This window comes from Zootoca vivipara, chromosome 12 (genome assembly GCF_963506605.1).
Source record: "Zootoca vivipara chromosome 12, rZooViv1.1, whole genome shotgun sequence".
Classification (NCBI taxonomy): domain Eukaryota; kingdom Metazoa; phylum Chordata; class Lepidosauria; order Squamata; family Lacertidae; genus Zootoca; species Zootoca vivipara.
Window position 1 is genome coordinate 55,531,970 of NC_083287.1, and position 27,147 is coordinate 55,559,116.

The 27,147-nt window shown below is 45.0% G+C and overlaps 2 protein-coding genes across 6 annotated transcripts in view; one reads left to right on the forward strand and one right to left on the reverse strand.

Annotated features, from left to right (window-relative positions):
- The window catches only part of SETD2 (SET domain containing 2, histone lysine methyltransferase), a 74,708-nt gene extending 51,367 nt beyond the window's left edge, over positions 1 to 23,341 (reverse strand). For all 4 annotated transcript variants that reach the window (XR_004693418.2, XM_060281006.1, XM_035128849.2 and 1 more), the window contains exons 1-3: positions 22,247 to 23,341; positions 18,745 to 18,891; positions 1,292 to 1,307 (exon numbers count right to left, since the gene is read on the reverse strand). Coding sequence is in view for 3 of the 4 variants with exons in the window: in XM_060281006.1 (XP_060136989.1) it covers positions 1,292 to 1,307; positions 18,745 to 18,891; positions 22,247 to 22,302 (219 nt within the window). In the remaining variant the exon portion in view is untranslated. The remainder of the gene's footprint in view (positions 1 to 1,291; positions 1,308 to 18,744; positions 18,892 to 22,246) is intronic.
- An 81-nt stretch (positions 23,342 to 23,422) lies between these two features.
- Positions 23,423 to 27,147, forward strand: part of LOC118092013 (tubulin delta chain) — a 28,615-nt gene continuing 24,890 nt past the window's right edge. Inside the window, exons 1-2 of one of the 2 annotated variants that reach the window (XM_035129700.2) lie at positions 23,423 to 23,687; positions 24,671 to 24,798. The gene's annotated coding sequence lies outside the window, so the exon portion shown is untranslated. The remainder of the gene's footprint in view (positions 23,688 to 24,670; positions 24,799 to 27,147) is intronic. The other variant, XM_035129701.2, reaches the window with a different exon arrangement.

The following is a 27,147-nucleotide window of genomic DNA, read 5'->3' on the forward strand; positions in this document are numbered from 1 at the left end:
ATATCACCTGACACATGTTGGCCAGCTGCTGTTAAGGCTTCCTTGTTACCCAGGTAATACCACAGTAGCTCTCTTTTTGACCAAATCTCCACCAGGCACTGCCCTATCTTCCCTTTCGGCAGGGTGTGGGGTTGCTGCGGAATCAAGGTGCGTCACCCAAAAACAGGAAGCCACAGAACACAGATTCTGAGCTGTGGCAGTGTAGACTGCAGTATGAACTTCACATAGGACTAGAATTGGACTAGATTACCCTTGGGATCCTTTCCAACTCTACAGTTTTTTATTCTATGATTGACTGTGGAATACCTTTCCTCTAAGACCCACCTGGTGCCAACCTTATTTGCATTTTTAGCCACTCTAAACCAGGGAACAAAAACTATGATGCCTCTCATTTGAGATGTCCCAGCCACGTATTCTCCTTCCTTTCAAGCAACATGAAACTAAACAAAAGCTTAAAAACAGTTCAGCTGTATCCATTATAGTGTGTGTTTTTGTATGTATGCACAAAGACACACACATATATAGTTGTATGAATATGTTAATGTTTTATATTCTCCACTCCATGGTATAATGTACAGGCAACACCCAATTGTCGTGCGTCCAATTGACTCGCGACCATGCACACAAGCATCACACTGAACCTGAAAGTGACTTTAAAAATGAGAAAAGCGGCCCTAAAAGACCCCAGAATGGGCAAAAAGGTATGAAAACAGCACCTAGCAATCCCTTGAGCCTTTGCAAGTGCAATCCCAGGAGCCCTTGCACAGACCATTGAGGCCTGTGGAAAGTTGGAGTTTGAGCAAGGAAGTTGTGATGGAGTTTAGCGTCTGCAGGTTATTAAAAGGATTTTACAAGGGTTTCTAGGGGTTTAGAGGGTGTTTGCAGGCCGTTTCAATGATGTTTCAAATATACATGATTTCACGTAACCCCCGTGTAAATTGAGAGTTGCCTGTACAGTGGTACCTTGGTAGCTGAATGGCTTGGCTCCCGAACAAATCAGCTCCTGAATGCCGCAAACCCAAAAGTGAGTGTTCCGGTTTGTGAACGCTTTTCGGAAGCCAAATGTCTGACACAGCTTCCGCTTGAGTGCAGGAAGCTCCTGCAGCCAATCAGAAGCTGTGCCTTGGTTTTCAAACCGTTTCAGAAGTCGAACAGATTCCCAGAACAGGTTAAATTCGAGAACCAAGGTACTACTGTATTTCTGTTTTTAAAAGTTGTCACTCGGAGAACTTTTAGGTAAAAAATGGACTCAAAAAAATACACAAAGAGGCGTAGTTTAGAATATACTCACATCATTTTCTTCTTCTCTGTTGTAGTCCATCAAGAAGGCATGCAAAAAAACAGGACAGAGAAAGCATGAAAACTAAGTGGAAACACAAGGCGCTTGCTTTTCAGGTAAAATTGCTTTGCCTGTGCTGGCTACAGAGAGGGTCCGATCATTTATATATATATATAAAAAAGGCATCACTGTTATAGACTTAAAAGGACCGTTTTCTCCAGGCTCCATAACATTTAGGCAAAAGGGGATACTCTGGCATCTCATTCCTATATCTAACATCCTGTTAAAACAAAATGGGAAAAATCTTAAGCTGTCTGCTTTCAAGGAGAATGTAGCATGTCAAAGTCCCAGCAGTGCGGAATGTCTATCTTAAAGATATGTCTTACATGTCTTAATCCTTCCTGTGTTACAATTCATTGGGATTTTAGAAAAAAGAATTGAGGCACAGGACTGTGTATGCCAGCCACCTCCAAGGAGGAAGAGGTATTTAATTTTGGAGAAAAATCATTTTCCAGAATTTTCACATTCAACATACATTTATAGGGTAAACCTTGTTAAAGCAAATTAAGCTTTCCGTTTTCAACTGTTTTTCCTCTTTATACACCCCACCCCCAACATTTTTCGAATGATTCAGCTTCTACTTTTACTAACAAATTAAGGTGGAGAAATCATATTTTCTAGCAGGAAGTGATTAAAAATAACGTATAATAGTAAAAAAAACAACCCATCCATATAGTGATGGCACTGCCTCTTGCTCTTACACCCCAAAGGACAAATAGGTTATTTAGTGATCTTCATAGGAATATGATCTCCCATCACATTCATCACTAATTACTACAATTAGCACATTCTAAAACTCACAGCTCAGTGACAGAGTACATATTTAGAATGAAGGACTCTGATTTCGATCACTGGACTCTCCAGGTAGGGCTAAGAATAACTCCTAAAAGGCACTTTATAAAGCAAGTTCAATGTTCTAGTCACCACATTCGTATTTTAATCCTCCTTTGTGGTTAAACCCTGGTCTGATTTAGTGCACTTTGAATGGGTTTGTTTTCCACTGTATTGAGCAAATTATTTGCTTCTGAGTTACTAACGGAAAACTACAGAAAAGATGCTATTTTTACATTTCATGCTTCAACCCATGTAGCTTAATGAGAATTTTTGAGATGGACATTCTAAACCAGGGTTTCCTAAACTTGGGTCTCCAGATCTTTTTAGACCACAACCCCCATCATCCCTAGCTAACAGGACAGGGATAATGGGCATTGTAGTCCAAAAACAGCTGAAGACCCAAGTTTGGGAAAGCCCGCTCTAAGGCGTAAAAACAGTTAAGTTGGCATCTGTCTCCAGATATATAAGTTATTTTAGTCTCCACCCCATCATTCAGCCTAGACACTGAGGTCCTCCTCTTGAGGGTCTTCTGGCGGTTCACTCACTGCGAGAAGTGAAGATGCAGGGAACCAGGGAGAGGGCCTTCTCGGCAGTGGCGTCCTCCCTTTGGATTGCCCTCCCATCAGATGTCAAAGAGATAAAGAACTGCACAACTTGTAGCAGACATCTGAAGGCAACCCTGTATCAGGAGATTTTTAAACGCTTGACGTTTTTATTATGTTATTATATATGCTGTAAGTTGCCCAGTGGCTGAGGAAACACAGCTAGATGGGCAAGGTATAAATAAAAATAAAAATAATTAGAATTGTTTTTAACTACTTTTATAAATGGAATTGTTTTTAAACGTTCCTGTAATTTTTATACACGGAACAGTTTTTAATTGTAAAATCAGCATTTCTCAAAAACTGTTTTATTACTAAAGAACATCATCTGATGAAAACAAGAACACCAGAGCACGGAGTGACAAGCCTCCAAGCAAAGCTGTGGTGATTTGGTAGCTCTGGAAGCAAAACACATAAATGCCTCGTTGGGCTTTGCAAGCCCAGAGCAAGCCATTCAGCAACAAAAGGCCAGCTCCATGCAAGAAGATAGTATTCAGTGAGTTAATAAATTCTGTGGAAGATACTATACTACAAGTAGTACCAGCATTTCACCAGCATTTTCATTAGCTTCTATTTTTCCTGCATGAAAACATTTCAAGATAAACATGAACTTCCACTGTTTTATGCCTTTCACACCTGCAAAATGAATAAATGCAATAAATGATTCCTGCTTGAGTATCTTCTTAAAAAAAAAGCTTGACAGGGCTCCTCTGTGTGATCGCAGACAAAAAGGGTTCACATAGTGACCAGGAAAACATAATGGCATTACAGAGTCAGATTTGGCTTTGTGGCTGTCTCCAAAGGACAAGATGAATCCCTCCCAATCTGATCCAACATCTCAGAATGCACCTCTTCATCCACATGCTGCCGCAATTTCATGCAACAACACCAAGGCATGGGAGCATCTTTCTGCTGCTTTAGCAACTGTGAGATGTTTCCTTTTTCTCACCAGATGCACATGCCCAGGGGTCAAAATTTGCCAGGCGCATTTTGCACCTGGCTATCGGCCACTTGTGGCCAAGTGAAGATGTCCACCAAGCGAAGATGCCCACACCTGACGTCTCCACCATCTGGAGGTGCCTGCCTGGGAATCCTTGGATCTTGTCTGTTTTCACACACTAGCAACACATCCTGTAGAATTCCATGTGTTACATTTTATCTGCACAACGAGCATTTCATGAACCCAAAAGTCGGATTGAAAGATACGGCTTTCAAGCTGTCTGGCCCCAAAATGGCAACTAGGCATTCTATTTTGGTAACTATAACCCTGGTTTAAATCCCACCACCTTCAGCTCCAAAAGGATAGAAAGAAAGATAAAACACTCGGGGGGGGGGGAGTACTACTCAATTGCTATGAAGCAACAGTAAAGATCCTCAGAATTCTTTACAGCATGAATGAATTCTCACTTCTCTTAAAGAAAGTGGTGAAATTTTCAGGTAGAGAGTAGTTACTTATGTATGAGAAGTAAAAAGTGCTGCCAACATGATGAGGTGTGTGTACAGAGATTACTTTGAGGGTGCACTCACTCTGGTTTGAGTTGCAAAAAGGATACAAAACAACTGAGCATTTAACTGGCATTTTGAGACTGGTTGTCAATTTAAATATGTACCCACAACAGTGCATTACTTGCTTTTGTGAATCAATCCTGCATGGATCATGCACTGAAAATGAAAAAATTATCACTCAACAGCATCAGAGCTTCCTGTCATTGCTGTTTTTTCTTCCAACAAACGGCAAGCTAGTTGAAAGCACAGCAAAGCCTACGACCAGCAGTGACCATCCTTCACTGATGGATCTGGATTTCAAAAATACGGCAAAATGATGAAAGGAATATTGCAGGGAGATTACATAGCCTTTGTCAGTTTTTGCATGTTGGTTGAAAGTCATCTTCTCTCTGTCAAGGTGTAAACCTTTGGTTTGAATTGGGGGGGGGGCCTCAAGTGGAATGACGTATGGAGATTATTTTCATGGCACTAGCATAGCTGTATTCCAGCAACACCCATGTTTTCTGGAAGAGGTTTGAATCGACCGCTTACAAATGAAAAGGCATCATTAATTTTTGTCGGAGACAGAGATCATTCACCCAGAGCATTAAGGAGCATGTAGATGACCCAAGAGGCAGTGGAACTAGGAGGCAGGTGTTTCTAGACTAGACTGTGTCAATCCACAGAACCTGCAAAATTTCAATAGGCATTCCTCAAAGACAAGCCGTTTTTGCTTTTGCTGTGCAAAATATTACACGTTCTACTACTGAGAATAACTGCATCCATAGTAGCAAGAATACACCACTTTTCCAGTTCTACAAGGGCTCCATACCTTTGTTGTGGCAGGCCACGTCCATCAGACTGAAGCACCACTACACACATCAACTATGATATGGAAAAGTTTTAAAAAGTTTAAAAACCCAGAAGGTGCATTTTTTTATGTGATCATTTTATGTCTGCATTTTCCAGGAAGGCTTTATGTCTGAAATAAAAGGAAAACCAACACGGACAATCCTGCAAAAGGAGACTTTAACACAATAATCAGTTTTCTGAGTGAATTTATAGCATTTATATCCCACTTTTTCCCACGGTGGACTCAAAGGGAGCCCAGGCAGTTTCTCTCACCCAAAGCACTGACCAGACCAAGACTTGCTTAGTTTCAAGTTTGCTGTATCATGGACTTTTAATATCATGCCCTGACAAGATTATTATTTTTAGTTAGTATTTCAAATATACAGTGGAACCTCTACTTACGAATTTAATCCGTTCCGAATGCACATTCGTAAGTAGAAACATTCGTAAGTCAAAACGATGTTTCCCACAGGAATGCATTGGGAATGGATTAATTCGTTCCGGGGCCTTAAAAAAAAAGGCACTTTAAAGGCCGGCGGGAGGCAGCAATGGGCCCGATCCGGCCCTATGGCCGGATTGGCAGGTCGGGAGGCCGGTGGTGGAGGCTGCAAGGGCCCGATCTGGCCCTATGGCCGGATCGGCAGCTGGAGGGGCCGCAGGAGGTAGCGCGAGTGGCGGGAGGCCAGCGGGAGGCCGGTGAGGTAGCGCAGGATCGGGCCCTCGCCGGCTCCGTTACCACCACCGCTGCGAGCCCCGAACTGCGGCGCGGCAGGGGCTTTTCTCCATTTGCCTTCCCCTTGGTTCGGGGAAGGCAAACGGCGAAAAGCCCCCGCCGCGCCGCAATTCGGCTCCGTCCCCCAGGCGCTTTGTCTCGGGGAAGCAGGCAGGGAGGTGGCAACAGCCGGAGAAGCTGCAGGCTGTTGCCGTCTCCCTGCCTGCTTCCCCGAGCCGTAGCGCATCGGGGGATAGAGCCGAAGATCGGCGGGCACTGCTTGGCGGGCTTGACAAGCCCAGCAAGCAGCGCCCGCCGATCTTCGGATCTGCTGTGTGACAGGCAGGGGTGGGGGGGAAGCGGAGGAACGTTCCCGGCCTGCCACACGAAGGCCTGCCGGCCTGCCACACAAAGATCAGCGGGCACCAATGTTCATAGGAAAGTAATGGTGTGGACAGCCCACATTAGACAAAATTACAGATTCCTTACCAGGACAGGCAATATCCCTTTCCATGATATTAAGGAAACCCAAGAGCTGTTCGGGATCGTCAATGAGAGATTACTAAAAAAGCAATAAACTCCTACCATAATTAAATTCAGCTGTTAAATTATCATTGCTGTCACTCAGCTGCTGATAGATGTAGCTATTAGTTGGTAGTGGGGAGTTTTGTTTTGTTTATTAAAAAAAGGCAAAATGACTTTCAAGTTTTATCATGTTTGGATAATTACTTGCTAATGTGCCTAGAGATAAAATTACTGCTATTTTCCAGGATTAAGTGAAATAAATGGCACACTAATTTACTACAAACAATTATGCAGCTGGTAACACTGTAACACTGTCCCCAAAACATCCCCTTCTTTTTTTTGGGGGGGGGGTGTGGAGAAGAACCTTCTCTGTTCTTACCCCATGAAAAGCAGGAAGATCAACAGAACTGCCAGGGAAGGAGGCTAAGAACTGTACCTGTTTTAAAAGTATGTAACTCAATATTAGCACAGGTTGCTGTTCGCCTCTACACAGTTACATCTTTATCTTCAGACATTGCAATATATTGTGATGTTTAGCTGTTGATATATCACAATCTTGAAAACCAGATATCGCCCAGCCGTAGTTGCCAACATACCTAATTGCTATGAAATAACCATATGTGTAAACCTAAGTCAGTCTCCAGAAGAAGAAGAAGAAGAAGAAGAAGAAGAAGAAGAAGAAGAAGAAGAAGAAGAAGAAGAAGAAGAAGAGGAGGAGGAGGAGGAGGTGGTGTTGAAGTTTGGATTTGATATCCTGCTTTATCACTACCCGAAGGAGTCTCAAAGCGGCTAACATTCTCCTTTCCCTTCCTCCTCCACAACAAACACTCTGTGAGGCTGAGAGACTTCAGAGAAGAGTGACTAGCCCAAGGTCACCCAGCAGCTGCATGTGGAGGAGTGGAGACACAAACCCGGTTCCCCAGATTACGAGTCTACCGCTCTTAACCACTACACCACACTGGCTCTCATAGACCCTGGATGCTTTTTTCCCCCCATTACAGAGGGCTGGTTAAAAATGAAGCAGGAAAGGAGTAAGGGAAGACCAGCCTTGAAGACAAAATTTGTCTGGTGGTGGTGATGTGTGAAAGAGAAAGAAAGATTGGCTGATACATGAATAATTAGCACATACAGGTGTGGCCCGTAGTGTGTGCATGTAGGTGTATAAAGCCTCTCTCTCCTACAATTAGTAAACTGGGGATTAGCCTGTAAAAAGATTTACAAATCAATGGCCGGGAAAAGACTTCATTAAAAAGTTCCCATGGGTGTGGGAGACACCCCACCACAGAGCCATGCAATAAACTGATTTCCCTCTCTATAACCAAAGCTAGAAGTAGTATATGTATAACTATGGCAAGTCTCTGTTGAAACCTGGAGTGTTCCTTTCTCCATTCTAAAATCGTTTACACAAGCTTTACACTGAGATGACTCAAGCCTTGTTGAACCAATCATCATCCTGTGAATAAACACAACCTTTGGAAAGGCATAGTACTGCTCTCAGGATTATATTCTTGGCTGTACAACACATTATTCCAAACAAAGAACCATCCCAGCGGCCAGCAAGCATTTGATACCACTTGCGGTTTTAACTGAATAAAAGGTTTGTTTATACAGCGTTGTAGGTTAAGCGTAATTTAGCTTTCTCGTTCTTTGTAAGCTCTGGATAGCAAGCGGTTGCCACAATATTTCGGCTGACAGCAAGCATCAACTCAGGCTCCAAACAGTCCTCACGAGGAGACACCTCCTTTGGCAACTCCACCTAGATTTCAAAAACGTTTGTGTATCCCAAGCCCTAGAAAAAAGGACAAGGAAAAGTTCTCTGGTGTGGCAGTTGGAAAGTGATCTGTATCCCATCTGGACACTTTTTGTGCGGTGTTCGAAACTCATATATATAAGCTAGGTGCCAAATGGCCCCTTAATGGAATGTCTAATTGCCATTTTAGGGCAAGATGGCTCTACAGTCTTAACCTTGAACTAGGTAAAAGAAGTCACTTGATCCAGGGACAGTCCACATATATACAGTGGTACCTCGGTTTAAGTACACAATTGGTTCCGGAAGTCTGTACTTAACCTGAAGCGTACTTAACCTGAAGCGAACTTTCTCATTGAAAGTAATGGAAAGTGGATTAATCCTTTCCAGACGGGTCCGCGGAGTACTTAAACTGAAAGTACTCAAACCGAAGCGTACTTAAACCGAGGTATGACTGTATTGGCCTATTCCAACCTCTTTTTCCTAATGGCAACTGCTCCTGCTCCAGGCTGTGGAGGAAAAAACCATTTGGTTCCAGAAATTCATTCTGACTGTGCAGATAAAGTGATAGAATTCCACAGGATGATGTATTAGTGTGTGAAAACAGTCCAGATCCAATGATCTCCAGATGGTGGAGATGTCAGGTGCCATCCTGGCACCCAGGCATCTTCAGTTGATCGCAAGTGGTCGAATCTTAGGTGCAAAATGCACCTGGCAAATTTTGAACACTGTGAGGAAGGAGGAGGAGGAGATTGACAGCAGAGTTGGAAGATGGTGACGGACTAGATGTGAACTGTTCAGGCACAACACCACAACCTCAAGCTAAACCCTGGGGTGGGAAGTGCTTGGCAGTGATTTGTGTCAGCCTTAGGGGCCCAATTGTGCGACATTCCCAGGTAAGGCACTCTGCGTCTCATGAGCCATGAGGATCTCCCACAGCTCCTGACCAGAATAAAGGCCACCCTTAACCAATTGGGAGATGGGAGACATTGCAGGACGACAACAGCAACCTGAGAAGGTGCAACGATCTAGGCAAATTCAAGTAGACTTGTAGAGGCTGCCTGGTTAAGCCAAGGCCCTAAGGGAAAACCAGGAGCAGAAGGAGCTCAAGAGACAGAGATCGGAGGGCGGCCAGCAACAAAGGGAGCAACAGAGCAGGTGACGAATCCAATAGCAGCCTGTATCTCAGGAGAGGCCTGACGACTGTCTTGGAACTGAATGCAGGTAACCCCCTCTTTCACCTGGCCCCTTACCTTGATAACAGAGGGCAAAAAGGCCTGATTCAACTACTCACCAGGGAGGGCTAGCCTGAACATGTGCCCTGCAGGTAAACGCTGGATGGCCAAGTGGTAGCTCAGAAGCAATGCAAGGCTCCAGGCAGCAGTTTCTCTTTTACACCCAACCATTCTTGGCAAAGCTTGCAGAACAGAAACAGCATCCAGCCACCCTCTTTTCCTGGCAGCACAGCATCCTTCCCCACAGATTCACAACTATGCCATGCTGTTGCCATAGCAGTGGGCACTGCTAGACAAATCTCAACAACACATTTTCTTCCCTTAGGAAACTTGCTATGATATGATCAGATGGACCATCTAAATGTACCCTCTATATCCCAGCCATGTAACAATACTTGTCATTTGTGAAACACCTCAACAGCACCTAGGCATCCCAGGATCCTCCAATTCTCCTCACGCCTTTTTGGAGAATTCTGCACGGTGCCATCTTTGCCAGTTCCATCACATCCAGCCTCAAAACCCACCGTTTCCCTCTCTTTCACATTCTTGCAATAAACACAACCAGCTCTAAGCTAATGATAAATCACTGTTTGTCTTGCAACTTGCTTCTGTGGATGTTAACAAAGCTTTCCAATGATGCCTTATAGACAGCAACAGAGGGCCCAAGAAGCACCACCCGAAAGGTAAGCTATGCAATATAGCATGAGTGTACATGCTACTTTGCAATAAAGGCACCCCCTCACCTGTGTTCTGCTGACAAGTGCAGTTTTCAGCGCCTAAAGGGGGCGGAACGGGGGAATCCCCACTTGTGTGTGCCGCAATGACACATGGGAATGCCATGAATGGAACCCTCATGTAAGTGGGGATTCCCCTGTATAAGCAAACAGAAAGACAGATCTATGCAGCTAGCTCACATTCTAAGTTTCAACAGTAGAGTAAATGTTTATTTGCTTATTTTGCACAAATCCAATCACTAAGCATCCTGTGTTTCTGAACATGTCATTTATATTTCTACATAACTGGGTATGTGTGCATGGCTCTTTTGATCTTTCTCAAAGCCTTAAGATCAGTCAATGATTCCCTCCTACAGGATATCTCAACAGTGTTTGAAACTCCCATTGTTCTAGGGGCATTTTGGGACAGGGAATTTCATTAGCGCGAACAGTTTCTGAGCTCTGAGCGCAGTGCTGCGCCTAAGATTTCAGATTAAAACGGCAGAGTGGAAGGAAAGTAGGACCCTTTGCTGCCTCCCCACTTCCAGCTACTCTCTGAAGACAGGAGAAGAAACCATCTTGGGGGTGGGCAGGGGAAGGACTAGACCATGTGAAAAATGAACATAAGATTTTAGCTGCAGTTCATTCATTTTCAGCTTGTTATAAATTATTGTTATAAAAAAGCGCACCTAGACATTCCATTGTTGCGTCCTTAACCTAGGTTTAAGGTGCCATTTAGCTCCTAGCTTTCATATCTCTAACACTGTTCCTCATACTGGAGGCAAGCATGTCATCACCAGACTAAAGGATGTATCCAAGTAGAATTAATCCAAGTAGAATTAATGTTAGATGCATCCTAGAACTGCTTCTGATGTTGCCCTGGAATTATAGAACACGAAATTCGCTTAATTTATTTGGCTCCATTCTGAAACATGTGCAAATATTTTTTTATGCCACTAGGCTTTTAAGAATTATTTCTCTATCTAGAAGAACTCACCTACTGTTGCGTTACTTAATGTTAGTTTTTGTTTAATTTTTTTAGGATGGGTTTCCATTTCACTTGGCTAACTGCTCTGTGAACTTTTGTTGAAACCCAAAAGTGGAATATTGTTAATGAATGGTAAATGAGAGAAGACTATATTTGAGAGAAGCACAGAAATTTCACTTCATGCATGTTGCAGCCTTTTGTTTTCAGGAAGACGTTTGTAGGGCGAGGTTTTCAAATGTTTCAACCAGCATTAGGAACAGAGTTGCTTAGTAAAAAACATATGGCCAGACAGATCTATTATGAACTTTCCATGCTCAGAATCACAAGGCAGCTGCTTCCAATACAACCTCTTTCTACTCGCATTCTGAAAACACAAGGGGGGTGGGGTGGGGAGAGAAGTGGACAGAAAACTGCAAAAGGCCAAGTCTTTGAATTGTGAGAATGTTCCAGCTACAGCACTGCAAACTAAAATTGGCTGCATGAACGTGTGCATAGGTTGTTAAGCCAGGCGTTCTTATCCTTAAAACGGTTCTCTGGGGCTAAGGAAGGTTGCCAAGTTTTAGGGAAGGCCTCCTGAGCACAGAAAGGTCAGGGAGTCATCTCCCTAGGCAAACATAAAAGGCAAGATTATTGACTTTTACAGTACTGTTCTGCATCTGAGATGGTTGCTATGGATACAACAAACAAAATACTCTGGCAATGAAATGGCAGCAGAGAAAAAAGGAAGAAACCCTTACAAAACTACAGAAGAGGCTGCGCTGTTCGCATGCAAATAAGAACTGTTACAAAAAAAAATGAAAGCAAGCGGGACACAGAACAACATTATGCTGCCTTAAAAGCATAAGGGATTCTGAGCAAAGGGGCGCTGAAAAAGCTTCACTTGATTTTTCACTTGATTTACACACCACCTGAAAAGTCCCTTTGTTTAGATATCGGGTTTGCCTTTGGGTCAAATTATGCAGTTTATGCCTTCTTGAGGAATCTATGTAGTGAACCTAATGGAGGCGAGTCACTGTAAATACAGTCATACCTTGATTTAAGTATGCTTCAGTTTGAGTACTTTCAGTTTAAGTACTCCGCGGACCAGTCTGGAACGGATTAATCCCCTTTCCATTACTTTCAATGGGACAGTTCGCTTCAGGTTAAGCCAATTACACTTATACTTCAGGTTAAGGATGCTTCAGGTTGAGTACTCCGTGGACCCGTCTGGAACGGATTAATCCACTTTCCATTACTTTCAATGAGAAAGTTCGCTTCAGGTTAAGTACGCTTCAGTTTAAGTACTCCATGGACCGTCTGGAACGGATTAATCCACTTTCCATTACTTTCAATGGGAAAGTTCGCTTCAGGTTAAGTACACTTCAGGTTAAGTACAGACTTCCGGAACCAATTGTGTACTTAAACCAAGGTACCACTGTATTCTGTAACAGTGGTCCAGGCTCTGCACTGCCTTCCTATCACCAAGGGTAAAATTCCAAGCACGACCTGGACCTGGTCTTAAACACTTTCCCACAAGAGGATGGTATGAGAGATGTTTCAAGTGTACAGTACAACCATAGCTGCCAAGTTTTCCCTTTTCTCGCGAGGAAGCCTATTCAGCATAAGGGAAAATCCCTTTAAAAAAGGGGTAACTTGGCAGCTATGAGTACAACTTGCATAATCTTAAACGAGGGCAGAAGAGGCTGCACTCTTGATGGCTGCTGCTTCCTAACTCGGAATTTACTTCCTGAGGTTCACTAAAGCAAGAGCATCTTCTAGAAAATATATTAAGCCTCTCCTGCTAGGACAAGCATTTAGCAGGAAAGGATAAATGAAAGTTCCTTCAAGCCATATCTGCTTTCATAGGTATATTTTAGCAGCTACATTTTCATTGCCTAATACAGGCATGGCCCTTCAGCTGTTTTGGGACTACAACTCCCATCATCCCTAGCTAACAGGACCAGTGGCCAGGAATGATGGGAACTGTAGTTCCAAAACAGCTGGAGGGCCAAGTTTGGCCACCACTGGAATACCTTTAGGACTAGGTTTTTTTCCTGCAATACCTTGCACAGTTGCAGGTGGCTAACTAACTGGAGATCTTGGGGATGGAAGTACTGTATGTGACAAGACACAAAAAGGAGTGTGAAATCACTTTCCAACCAAGGCACACATGCAGAAACACACCCACCTTCATTTTATGCAAAAGGAAAAATTCTGCAAAAGGCCTGTCCCCAACAGATTCATCACCTACCGGTACCCACCCAAATTTGGTACATCAGCTGAACCCAACATTATCCATGCATCCAGTTTATATAAGGTACATTTTGAAGTGGCATCTTAACTCAGTTGGGAAGGGCAGCGTTAGCAAGCAAGCTTTTTTCTTCTTTTTTTAAAGAAAGATTACAAGCCACAGCAGCCAAGCCTTCCTCCCTTCACTTTAATGCCCTCAGAGACAATCATTAATTTCTTTAATAAGGAAGTGATCGTGAAGAGGTGCAGGTGTAAAACAAATCTTTCTTTTCCAGAGCCATTACTGTCTCCCTGATGCATTACGATTATAAAATAATTGAGGAAGCAATTTTGCTCTGTTTGTCTTTATCCACGTAAATGTGTTCTGCAAGTAGGAAAACATTTTGCTGAGGACCAAAGTTACTATTAATCCACTCCATGGGGAAGAAAAGAAAATACATATCCACAGGAGGTTTGGAAAATAAACCCGCAAGGAACACAAAATTGTCCAAGAGCCTCACACTAGCTATAAATTTCTAAAGTGATTCAAAATCATGGCAGCTGTGGAGCTTCCGTTCGAGAAGTCTTTATTTCTTCCAAAAGGTTTAAAGGACTTTTTACCTGAACCACCTCATTTCCTTCTGTACTACAACCGAACTACCCCTGCTGAGCTTACATTCTGCATTTGAGGGATAAATCCACACAGAATGTACTCTAAGTGTGTAAAGACCATGCAAATTACACATTCTCCATCTCCTAGCATGGTAGCAGCCAACCTTTGACACAAGTCCAAAGTATGCGATAGTGGTGCCTGCAGATGCCTGGGCCACTGGTTTGTTAACCATCTCTTAGCTTACTACTGCCACTAAATAAATATTTTAGTCGTAAAGGCAGCAACAAGCTTGAAAACCAGCGTGTCCTAAAGCAGGTAAAAAGGTAAAAGGCAAAGGACCCCTGGACGGTTAAGTCCAGGCAAAGGCGACTATGGGGTTGCGACGCTCCTCTTGCTTTCAGGCCGAGGGAGCCGGTGTTTGACCACAGACAGTTTTCCAGGTCATGTGGCCAGCAGGACTAAACCGCTACTGACGGAGGACCGTGACGAGTGCCAGAAACGCCGTTTACCTTCCCGCTGCAGCGGTACCTATTTATCTACTTGCACTGGCGTGCTTTCAAACTGCTAGGTTGGCAGGAGCTGGGACAGAGCAACGGGAGCTCACCACGTCACGGGGATTTGAACCATTGACCTTCTGATCAGCGAGCCCAAGAGGCTCAGTGGTTTAGACCACAGCGCCACCCACGTCCCTTTCCTAAAGCAGACAGAGAAACTGCAGCACTCCAGCTGTTGTTGTGCTACATCCCCGACGACTGACCATGCTGGCTGGGCTGATGGCAGTTAGGGGTCCCAAAACACCAGAGCTTCACAGGTTTCACACCCCTACCTTAGGGCACAAGCCTCTCTTGCTCCAATAATCAGCTTCATTATCATTCCAACCCATAACCTCCCACAAAGCCAGTGAGCAGAGTTCAGCAAACTAGACCTAGGAAGCTTTCCCACACTGAATTCTGGCACATCATTTTTGTCCGCCCTGCCCTCCCACTGTGTCCGCCAGCGCCAGGCGCATTTTGCCTTTCGTGAGGAGGTGGAGATGTCCGAGCGCCAGGTTTGGCGCCTACCATCTCCACCTCGCCGGCTGGTGTGGCTGAAAATGGCCTGCGGGGCAGCAGGGCACAAAAAGGCCTGCCTCTTTTGGTGCTGCGCTGCCCCATGAACCAGCTGATTCACGCAGAAGCAGAGCACCTAAAGAAGCACATGAGCCAAGTGATTCAAGCTCTCTTCTACCTGGTTAAAGAACAGTATTAGTTTGTGCTTATGAAAGTGTTGCTGAATTTAAAAAAAATATGTGACTAGGCATTCTGTTTTGGTGCCCACAGCCCAGGTTGCAGGAGCCATGTGTTAAATAGCTTTTCTATCCCTGTTTCTAACTGGTCTCCCCTAAAGTTTATTTCAAGCCAGAGTATTCTCTGTGGCAGGCCCTAAGTTGAGGAATTTCCTCTCCGCATGTAGCTTGTGTCATATGCTGAAGACCCACCTCTTTACACTGGCTTTTGACATTGGAGAGGTATATTTTGGGGCCACCTTATTCTCTTGGTTATTTGTTTAAAAAGATTTCTTTGCATTTTAAATAGTAGTAATCTGAGACCATGTGGTGAAGGGTGGGTAATTTTTTGGGTTTTTTTTTTAATGCTGTGCCTGGCCCACAGCCCTTCAAAGTGAAAATGTTAAAACTTAAGGACATTCTGTTCTAAGCTGTTTTGGGCTGTGTTGGGAGTTTCTGATGGCTGAATTATTTTACTGATGTGTGCTATGTTACTGTGGTGGGGGAGGAATGTGTTATATATTTTATCTACATTACAGTGGCTCTTTTTTCTACAGTGGCTGCTACTTTCTATTTTATCATTTTGCATTTACGCTGCTTTGTATTTTTACTACCAAGCTGCCTCAACTGCTAGCTTGCAGAAAAGGTAGTGTATGAGCTTTCCAAGCACCCCAGAACTGTCCACACTAATCTTACTCTGGGATGTTCAAACCGCCCTTGGATCTACAGTCGTCGAGTCTGATTAAGCATCCAATTATCCACACAGAAGCCCTTCAGATGGTCACCCCAGCAGTAAACCAGCGACAACAGAATAGTAGCCCAAATCCAGCCTGTGGTGGTAGTTTCTGTATGAAAGATGCAGCTAAATTGTGACCAAAGGCAGACTTCAGTGTTTGCTTCAGTTATCTGTCTAAAATTCAATAATAATAATGTTAAGCACAACAGGAATGAATTAAATGACCAAACAAACATATTGCACTCATCCCCTTATTGCAGGCATCCCCAAACTGCGGCCCTCCAGATGTTTTGGCCTACAACTCCCATGAGGAGCTAAGAGGACCAGTGGTCAGGGATGATGGGAATTGTAGTCCAAAACATCTGGAGGGCCGAAGTTTGAGGATTCCTGCCTTATTGCGTGCACTTCTTTTGGGTTACCAAATAGTGTTTTTTTTTCAGGTACTACAATGGCAAACAAAGTGTGGCAGATTTATGACACTGAGGATGATGGAGAAGTTCTTAAGGAAGAGTGGTGAAGGAGCTATGCTGAACCAAGTGTTGTTCTGGGCCACTTCAAATTCAACAGACCTTCCCATACCCCCTAACTTTTAAGACTTAAGATATGGCCCATTGCATTTTGTATTTTAGCTCCCCAATGAAGTGTTCATTACTCTTATACCAAACCACTTAATCATAAAGAGTATTATTTATTTCCTTTACATACATAATTAACTGCCCAATGGCCATTCTCAACCTGGGGGTCCTCAGATGTTGCTGGACTACAACTCCCATCATCCCCGATCTCTGGTCCTGCTAGCTAGGGATGATGGGAGTTGCAGTCCAACATCTGGGGACCCAAGGGTGAGAAAGGCTGGGCTTGTATTCAAGGGAAAGCATCCTTTTAGTTTGTTACAGCGAAAACCTAAACCTACTTTGCCAAGTGTCCTCAGTACTAGAACAGCTCAAGCCAGAAATGTATTACTCTTTAATGGCAGATTCCTCACTGTTAACGTGAATGTACCCCTTCATTCATTTAATAAAAAAGTATACACCGCCTGTTGGTAAAAACAACAACTTCAAAGCAGTTTACAAAGAGAATTGCTGTTTTGTACCCTCTACCAAGGTAATTAAAAGTACAGTAGATTTTCCCTCATGCTGTTTCAAACCATCCGTGTGGAGCAGACATGCAAATTCCTTCTGCGAATTACAAGTAGAATACAATAACTTAATATGGATTAATAAACCTGGAGTATAAGAGGCAGGAGAGATAAACTGATTTTGAAGCTTTTGCAGGTTGCTAGACCTCTTTGTTGAACAGGTTTCTTTGGTGATGTTTTCCATTTACAGATAGCCTAGTAGTTTATCAAAACAAATGCAGAAAAAGTGCTTGCCTAATTTGGTTTACATACTTGAGGTTTGTTGCATCTTCAGCTAACTGATGATTTTCCATAACCAAACTGAATGAACAAACTTATTTTGATTCACTGTGGAACCGGTCAAGGTTAACGGTTTCAGCTACAGCACAGCAAAAGGAAGTGTTTCTCGTACTCCTGCCTTTACATACCAATGAATTGAGCCAACACAGCTGATCTTGTCACTTTCTAAAATGCTGCAGATCATCACATAAGGGAACAGTTATCTCCCACCTCATCCATCTAGTTTAAAACTCACTTCTCTGCAGTAATCACATTAAGTAAAAACTGCACAAGACAGGACAACTGATTGCCAGCTTCCAGTTAAGAGAGAAAGCCAACTAGCCATTTCTCTAATTTTCCAAATTACTACTTTACGCCTACAGTTTTAAACAGCTGCGCTCCTAGAATGCTACCTGCTCACATTAAACAGGGGAAATTAACGCGCTCTCTCCCATTCCAAGAAAAAAAAACCACCAGAAAGCTGTTTGTAGCTTTACTGTGGATAAGCTGTCAGTGTCTGCCCTATTTAAGGTACCCTATTTGGAGGAAGCCATCTTCTCCAGCAAGCAGAAAATATCCTGCAGCCATGATGGTTTGTTTTCAAACTGCTCCATGCTCCCTCCCTCCTTTCCAGCTGGTTCCAGGAATGCCACCATCATAGCATATTTGAAACATCTTGCGGCACTTTGAGGGGCAGAAAGGAGGCTATTGTTGAAGATACAAGTTCAGATGGGCTATTTAAATGCAAGCGCAATCGAACTCAGACGAATGCCTTCATAAAGCACATTCTCTTGCACCTTTACGCATTTTACTAAAGAGAGATCCAATATTTGCTCTCACATAATGTTGGGCCCTGTATAGCTACGTAATATATAAACACAGGAAACAATGCAAGAGGCCAGCCACACTGTGAAATATCTTTTGGATTACATCTCCACACATCTTTAGAAGACATGTCATGTTTTTGGATGTACCTAACAATGCAGTACTTACAAAAGGAGTCACTAAGAGTGGAAAGCTATTGCATTACAGAATCCCAAAATAAAAGGCCAACTTGTTCTCCTAAACTGTTAGGAAGCTTGGATTTAAAAACAAAGCAGTAATCTAAAACAGTCTGTAAGAATGGGAGCTCGTGAAACCAGTTAGATTCTGAAAAATAATTCCCACCCAATACTTGAACACTATTTACTAAACTACCTGTTAAGGACATTCTTACAAGTACAGTACCCAGTATTTCTTACGAGTAGGGAAAAACCCAAAATGTTATTATTTATTAAACTTATATGCTGCCCATCATAAAAAGACCTGACCAAAAAAAACATGACTACAATTTGAATTAGTAAAATAGAAGCTGAATTCAAAATTGTTTCACACGACACTAATTTCAGAAGTTGTAGAAAACATACTTTGGCATGAGTATCAAAAGATGGTGATACAGTAAGTAGCATTTTGCAAAAACAAAGGTTTACCCTATTGCCCTTGTCCAAAATTTTACCTTTCTACCTCTTCAGACCCATCCATATTCTGTGGAAAGATACACCAGTTGTCTGTCCCTTTCCACCTCAGAGGTGACTGCATTTCAGGGATGCTGGACGTATTAGGTTTATGATGTCCACTGGGATCCTTCGACATGAAAGTTGTGCTATAAAAATAAAATAGTATTCAAGACAAACGGTTGTGGGTTAGAGGTACATCTGAGAGAAGGGAAGCAAGGAGGGTCTGAGCTACTTCACCACCTTCTCCAAAAGAAATTAAGAACAGAACGCAGGTCAACCCTGCGAATGGTTACCTATGTGCATTTAGTGAAATTCAGTGGCAAAAGAAAAAGAAAGCAAAATTCAATAAAGGGAAGTTTATTAAGTTGATTGGCATTTTGATAATGTTATAATTTGGGGGGTTGTTATCGTTATAATTTGGCTATTGGAAAACTAATAGTAAAAATATGTGTGTGTGTCATCTTCCTTCCATATACTGTACTGGGCATGGCTCACTCTAGGACAAAATCTCTCCTGCCCTACAAATGCCCATATGTCTTATGTAGCAACATTATTTAACACATAAAGGCCTAACACTGTAAGAAATGTCCCTTTGCAAACTCAAAATGGAGGCCACTGGCCCCAAGCTCATACTCACAATTGCATCACAAGGATTAGCTACCCCTTGTAACTTCTAAGATGCTTTTCTGATAAGGATAGTTTAAAAAGCTGTTAGGACTGGATTCCCCCCACCTCCTCACTGCTTCCAGCACATGTTAATGAGTAAAGTGGGTCATGGGGTGGAAGCTCAATGTTTGATTGAACTCAACACATAATCTTCCCCTACTTGCCCTTGCCAACTCCCCACCACCTACTGCCATCTCTGTCTTAAGTTTTACACTCCTCAAGACAGGGAGATCTATTTTCATTGCTATTTTGCAGAGTGTTGTACACACTGGTTTAAAATGAGGTGTGGGTCTTGGCTACAGACAGGAGGGCCTGCTTAGTGGTGGCACCAAGACTTGTTCTTCTGATTTAAATGTTTAGGTGGCCAATAGCTTCATTTCAGGGGGCGTTTAGGTTAAACTAAGACTTGGTGATTTACGCGACTGGTGTCCATTTTTGCCATCTAACGTTCATTCCTTATATATGGAGTTTTATTTCTTTTTTTTGTCCGCCTCTTTGTAGACCCATGTTGGGATAAGAGGTGCAAAAATAAAGAACGGTTATCACCGCACACCCCAAGTACGTTTACTCAGAAAGAGTCCCAGTTTGTGTTCAATGGGATTCACACCCTGGGAAGTTTAGGATTTCAGCCTTTATAGTACATTTAACGGCCCTTTCTTCTCATCTTCAGGTGTCCCAAAATGAAGTCCAAAAGAGCGGTCAAGGAAACTGTCCTCCTAGCTTTGCTCATAAACATTATTTCAGAAACTTTTGGGGGGCAAGCCTGTCTTACCAACATGTCTCTTTGAGGCTGCTTTGAGGCTTTTTGAAACAGTCAAGAGGCATATACATTTTATGAAATAATTAATAGTAACAAAAGAAGCAAATGGTGGCTCCTCAGCCCGGTCGCCTAAAGGCGATTCTTACTCGCCCCAAGCAACCAGCCGATTTGAACTTGTGGGTTTTACCTGTCTGTACCCCCCAACACAATGCAAAGTGACAAATTAAAACGGGGGAACCTGCCTTGGCCCCTCTGAATTAGGGAACAGCGGGACTTTTTACCCCAGGGGCAAATGCGGCCTACTCCACCCCTGAACCTTTCAAGGAGGCATTTGCACCCTTAATAATTATTGTATTTTAATATTTTGCTGGAAGCCGCCCAGAGTGGCTGGGGAAACCCAGCCAGGTGGGCGGGGTATAAATAATAAATTATTATTAGTAGTAGTAGTATTAGAGACCCACATGGCCGCTCCAAAGCCCCACAATGAAAGTGGCCCTTGTCAGAGCACCACGGTCCCCTCCAGGCAATGCGTTTCCTGCAAAGGAGGAAGTTTTTAGGTTGAATTAAGTCTGGCTGATTTGCTCAACCGCTGGCATCTGGTTTTGCCTTTATGGCGGGGCATTTTTAAAAAAACACCTGCCTGCCTGCTTCTCGGTGGCCCCATTTTGGGTGCAGAAAAGCAAACACCGGTTGTCAGGGGTCCTGTGTGTCCCTTCCCCACGTGACAGTTTTCCCACCCAGTTTCCACAGCCCACCCACCCAAAATGCTCAGCATGGCACCCATAACCTCTCAAGCCGGGCAAGGTGCCCGAGAAAGGGGGAGGAAAATGGCACCTTTGCAGTCCCCCCCTTTGTGCCAGGGAGGCAAGGCACCCCTGCCCCCTACAAGTGCCCTATTCCTGAAAACGATTCCATTTTACATTTTTAATCCTTTTCTCCTGAAAGGAAGGAAACAAGCCCCTTCCCTCAGCCCCATTTTCCTCTTCTAACATTTCCACACACTGGTGATGGGATTAAGAGAGGGAAAATGCTGGCCCTTTTTATTTTTTATTTCCCCCCCCCATAAAAAAAACCGCTCTGAGGAAAGGGGAAAGTGTCCCTTTTCAGGTGCCTTGTGGCAACAAATGGCTGACAGCAAGACAGCAGCCCGCCATGACCCTCGCTGAGGAGGGCATTCTCCTCACGGGCGCCTTCCTTTTTCCCTCTGAGGTGAGGTGAGGGTTCAAGGCCACCCTCTCACCATTTTACGAGGCGGCGTGCCGTCGTCCCACCCACCGTCCGGTGAAAGAAGCGGCCTTCCAGCTCCCAAGCCCGCCCACTCCTCCCTCCGCCGCTCGCCGCCGCGGGCTCCCCTCGGGCCGGCCAGGGCTCTCACGAGAGGCCGGGGATGCGAGGCCTGGCCCCGCCTGAAGCCTCTCCGTTTAGGCCCGTGGCGAAAAGCTGCTCTTCCCCACCCACCACCCACCCCAAACCGAGACGGTTGTTATATTGCAGGGAGGGGGCTATTATTTTTGTGGGGGGTGGGGAAGAGAAAGGGGTCACTTGGACACCCCTTTCCTCCCCACAACAGAGGGGCCGGGGGGGCCCTTTGCCCGCCCTTTCGCCTGACAGACCCCTTTGTATGGAGGGGAAGGAGATTCCACAATGTCGGTACCCCTCCAGGGGGAAATAAATACCGTACCACCCACTGCACCCCAGGAGTGTGGGGGGGGGGGTTGTGGGGCACCCCATATTTTGGGGCCAACACCGCACTGCAAGGCATTGCTTAACTTTTATTTTCCATGGGGCGGGGCATCCCCTAAAATTACAAAATCCTAGAAATGTAGAGCCTAATCCCTGCAATGCAAAGGTTTGTTATTTTTTGAGGGGGGATATGTCCATTCACCCTTTATAGCCTCTCCATAAGGCTATAAACATGGGGAGGGGGCTGTAAAACGGAGGATACCCCCCCTCCAGAAACTGCCCCACCTCCGCGCGATCCTGGAAGTGGGGCAACCCGAGTTGGGGGTCTCTTTCACACGAACGCCCGCACCCGTGTCTGAGAGCGAGGCAGCGTGGGGCTGCGCGGTACTTACTCCAGGGTGGGGTGTTCCGGGTCGTAGAAATCCCCCATCTTCGGCCTCTTCTTCATCAGATGCAGCAGCCCCGGCGAGGAGGATCAGGGCAGGCGCAGCCTCCGCCCCACATAAGGGGATTTCTATGGGGCTGGGCGGCGGGGAAACGACCACGACGCCAAGGCAGCAAACCCCCAAACAGGCGTGCAGAAACCCCCCCAAGCCTCTTCCTGACCTCCCCCCAAAAAGGAGGCCGCTCGGTGGGTCTGGCTCCCGGCGCCTCCTTCACATCCTCTTCGGGGCACCCAAGATAGATATCCAAATTTAAGTTCTCCGGCGGCGGGAAGGTGTGCTTGTTTTTACCCTTTTTTGGCCTCCTTGACCCCCACCCCAAAGCAAAACAGGATCCCCACCCCCCACCAAACCCCTCCAAGAAGAGCGCTGCAAATCCTCTCTCGCTGCAGATCAGGCCATGGGTCTCTCTCTCTCCGTCTCCCTGCCAACTGCTCCCCGTGTCCCAGGCGTGCAGCGCGGGGCCGCAAAATAACAACAATAATAATGCAAATTGTAAAATCCTCGAGATTCCTCGCGGGGCGGAAAAATGGGGAAACGGCGCTCGCCTCCTTGCAAAAGGCTCCTTTCTTTTTTTGCTGCTGCTGCTTCTGCTTCTTGCAACCGAAACAATTTATCCGCGCGGGCAAGGTGGGCAGAGGAGAAAGTTAGGCCCCAGACGAGCCTTTGAAGAAATGGGCAGGATCGGGAGACGGGCGCAAATCCTCCCCTCCCCAAAACGCCCTTCTCCTTTCCTTGACCTCCCTCCTCCGGCCCTTTCCCACGAGCTCCTTCCCTGGGGAAGATCCAGGCGTCTTCTTTTTTCCCCCAATGGGCGACCCTCCAGCGGCAGCGGCGGCGGCTTGTATTTTGATTTTTGCAGGGCTTTTTTATTGGCAGCAACCTCGCCCTCCTCGCTGCCTTCTTTCCTTCCCTCTCCGAGTTTTCTCTGTCCCCTGGCTTTATTTCTTTTCTTTTTTGTCCTCGTTTAACGGCGGCGATCACGCTCCGAGGAGGAGCAGCCGCCGCCACCTCCTCCCTCCCCCTCCTCCTCTTCTTCCTCCTCCTCTTCCTCCTCCTCCTCCCGGAGTCCTGAAACGTTCAAACGGAAACTGTAGCTCGTCGACTTCCTACTTGCTGCAAAGGCGCAGCTGCGCTGCCGGCGCCCCGCACAACCGGCGCCCCCTTCTCCTGCGGGCTTCTTTTAAGCGCTGCGCCGCGGCTGCAGGTCCCGGGTCTTCTCTTCCGACACCATCCCGACGTGCTTCTCCTTCCCCTCTCGCTTGCCGAGCCAGTTTGCAACCTCCGAAGGAAGCGCGCTTTCACTGCAAAGCCCCGCCGCGCTCCTTGGAGAGGAGGAGGACGCGTTTCCCAGGACGCAGGCAGAGAGCATCACGCTCTTAATCCGGCGGTATTTCGGATTATTGATGTTACCGACGTGTTCTGCTTTAAATACCCTCAGGGTTGCCAGACTCAATAGAGGACAGGACTTCTGTGCCTTTAATTGCCCTGCTCTCTTTTGAGTCTGGAAACCTTGAAGAGAAACCAGCAGACCCTTTGCTTGGAAATTAAACAAAGGGTCTGCTGGTTTCTCTTTAAGGTTTCCAGACTCAAAAGAGAGCAGGGCAATTAAAGGCATGGAAGTCCTGTCCTTTATTGAGTCTGGCAACCCTAAATACCCCTGCTACTAATACTTTCTCTGCAGTTCTCTCGCCTGTGGTTTTATGCCAACTGATTTGCCTTGTAACAATGTGCATGGTATGGATTGTTCTTCCCTGCATTAATAATAATAATAGTAATAATAATAATAATAATAATAATAATAATAATAATAATATATTATTTATACCCCGCCCATCCGGCTGGGTTTCCCCAGCCACACTGGGCGGCTTCCAACAAAATATTAAAATACAGTGGTTTGTTAAACATTAAAAGCTTCCCTAAACAGGGCTGCCTTCAGATGTCTTCTAAAAGTCTGGCAGATGTTTTTCTCTTTGACATCTGGTGGGAGGGCGTTCCACAGGGCGGGTGCCACTACCAAGAAGGCCCTCTGCCTGGTTCCTTGTAATTTGGCTTCTCACAGCGAGGGAACCACCAGAAGGCCCTCTATGCTGGACCTCGGTGTCCAGGCAGAACGATGGGGGTGGAGACGCTCCTTCATATGAATTATATGAATAATTGTTATCTTTATTACTGTGCATCAGGTGTATTTTGTGCCACCACAGGCACAATTTTTCATCTTTTTGTAGCCTGATCCTATCACATGCTTACTCAGAAGTACAGTAGTATTCATTTTGGCTTACTATGATTATGCTTTTAATTTAAGCTGCTGTTAAACCACCCTGAAATGGGCAAGAAATCTGAACGATAAATAATATTTGTTTGTTTGTTCAGAACAGTGCCAGAAATTCCCCGGGCGCGTTTTGCGACAGGCGCAGGTCCAGTTGTGGCCACGTAGAGCTCTCTACCAGGTTGGCAACTGACATCTCCATCTTGCTGGCCTCTCCAGCTTTCTTAAGCAGGTAAGCAAAATATCTTTATTTATTGCATTTATCTCCCACCTTTTTCTCCAAGGAGTTCATAGTTCACCCCCCCCTCAGTTAATTCCTACAATGACCCTGTGAGGAAAGATTACGAGGCTGCAGCTGACTCCAAGGTCACTCAGTGAGCTTCAGGACAGAGTGGGGATCTGAACCCTGATCTCCCAGATCCTAGTCTGACACTCTAACCCAGGGGTAGGCAACCTAAGGCCCGGGGGCCGGATCTGGCCCAATCGCCTTCTCAATCCAGCCCGCGGACATTCCGAGAATCAGCATGTTTTTACATGAGTAGAATGTGTCCTTTTATTTAAAATCCATCTCTGGGTTATTTGTGGGGCATAGGAATTTGTTCATTTCCCCCCCAAAATATACTCCGGCCCACCACATAGTCTGAGGGGACGGTGGACCAGCCCACGGCTGAAAAAGGTTGCTGACCCCTGCTCTAACCACTGCACCACACTTCCCTCCCAGAGTCCTTCTGTGATAAATTAAGTAGGTAAATAAATATGGGGAAAGCCAAATGTCACTTAGAGAAGGATCTGAAATATTTTCCCTGAAGCTTGAATTTGTTTTATTCTGCATTGTTTTATTGGATATTTTAATGTGTTGTAAACTGCACTGAATTTTTTTCTTTAAAATATAAAGCGGAATAGAAAAAAAATAACAACAGCAATAATAAATGTCATTGCAAGAAAAAAAGGCCCCTAGACATTCTGTTGTGGCAACCATAAAGGTAAAGGTAAAGGGACCCCTGACCGTTAGGTCCAGTCGTGACCGACTGGGGTTGCGGTGCTCATCTCGCGTTATTGGCTGAGGGAGCCGGCGTACAACTTCCAGGTCATGTGGCCAGCATGACAAAGCCGCTTCTGGCGAACCAGAGCAACACATGGAAATGCCGTTTACCTTCCCGCCGGAGCGGTACCTATTTATCTACTTGCACTTTAACGTGCTTTCGAACTGCTAGGGTGGCAGGAGCTGGGACCGAGCAACGGGAGCTCACCCCATCGCGGGGAACCGCCGACCTTCTGATCAGCAAGCCCTAGGCTCCGTGGTTTAACCCACAGCGCCACCCACCTGCAACCATAACCTAGGTTTAATGTGCCATTTGGCTATTGGACTTCTGGGTATAGGGCAGTATATAAATTCAATAAATAAAAAAATTACATAAAAAGAGCTTACCGGTATATATCGGAATTTTAACACTGATTTAGAAAACTTGTGAAGTTAGGTGATCCTGATTCCCTCCTTTGTGACTTTCAGGAGGAATTTTAAAACATCCTTTGTCACCTAGACATTTGATGGTTGAAAGCTGATGTTCTTAGAAACCCTCTGATCACTGGTCGAGAATATGTTTTTGAACGTTTTATTATTTATTTTACTCATTAGATTAATATACTGCTCTTCATCGAATGACCTCACAAGATAAAATCCGGGAGAAAGTCCCTCCTGCACAAAGAAGCAATCTTAGGTTACCAGTTTTAGAACACATTTAGAAATTTGCTTTATTATTTCTGTGTCTGCCGCCCTGGTCTGCTCCAGGAAGAAGGGCGAGATATAAACTGAATGAATGAACAAAGAAATAAATATTGCACTCCTGGTGTGCTTGTGGGCCTCCCACAGGCATCTGATCTGGCTGGCCCATGTGGGGAATGGGATGCTGCAAGACAGCTTAGGCTTTGGCCCTGATCCGGCTGTTCTAATGTTTTTAATGTTCCCAATCTCATCCTTTGGACTTGGAACCCAATCGCCAACAAGGCTGGCCATCACATGCTTGATAGTACCATTTCAATCCCCATTTCTGTTTTTTAAAAACAGGACAGGATAGTGAGAGATGGCAAAGACCCCTCTGCCTGGAGACCCAGAATAGACCATTTTGTACTAGAGGGACAGGGGGTCTGATTCATAGGACTCTCAAGAGTCTCCTCCAGCACTAGTCTATTAATGTTTAATAGACTATTTGAATTTTGGTGCTGGAGGAGACTCTTGAGAGTCCCATGGACTGCAAGAAGATCAAACCGATCCATTCTTAAGGAAATCAGTCCTGTGTGCTCACTGGAAGGACAGATCCTGAAGCTGAGGCTCCAATACTTTGGCCACCTCATGAGAAGAGAAGACTCCCTGGAAAAGACCTTGATGTTGGGAAAGATTGAGGGCACTAGGAGAAGGGGACGACAGAGGATGAGATGGTTGGACAGTGTTCTCGAAGCTACGAACATGAGTTTGACCAAACTGCGGGAGGCAGTGGAAGACAGGAGTGCCTGGCGTGCTCTGGTCCATGGGGTCATGAAGAGTCGGACACGACTAAACGACTAAACAACAAGAAGACTATTG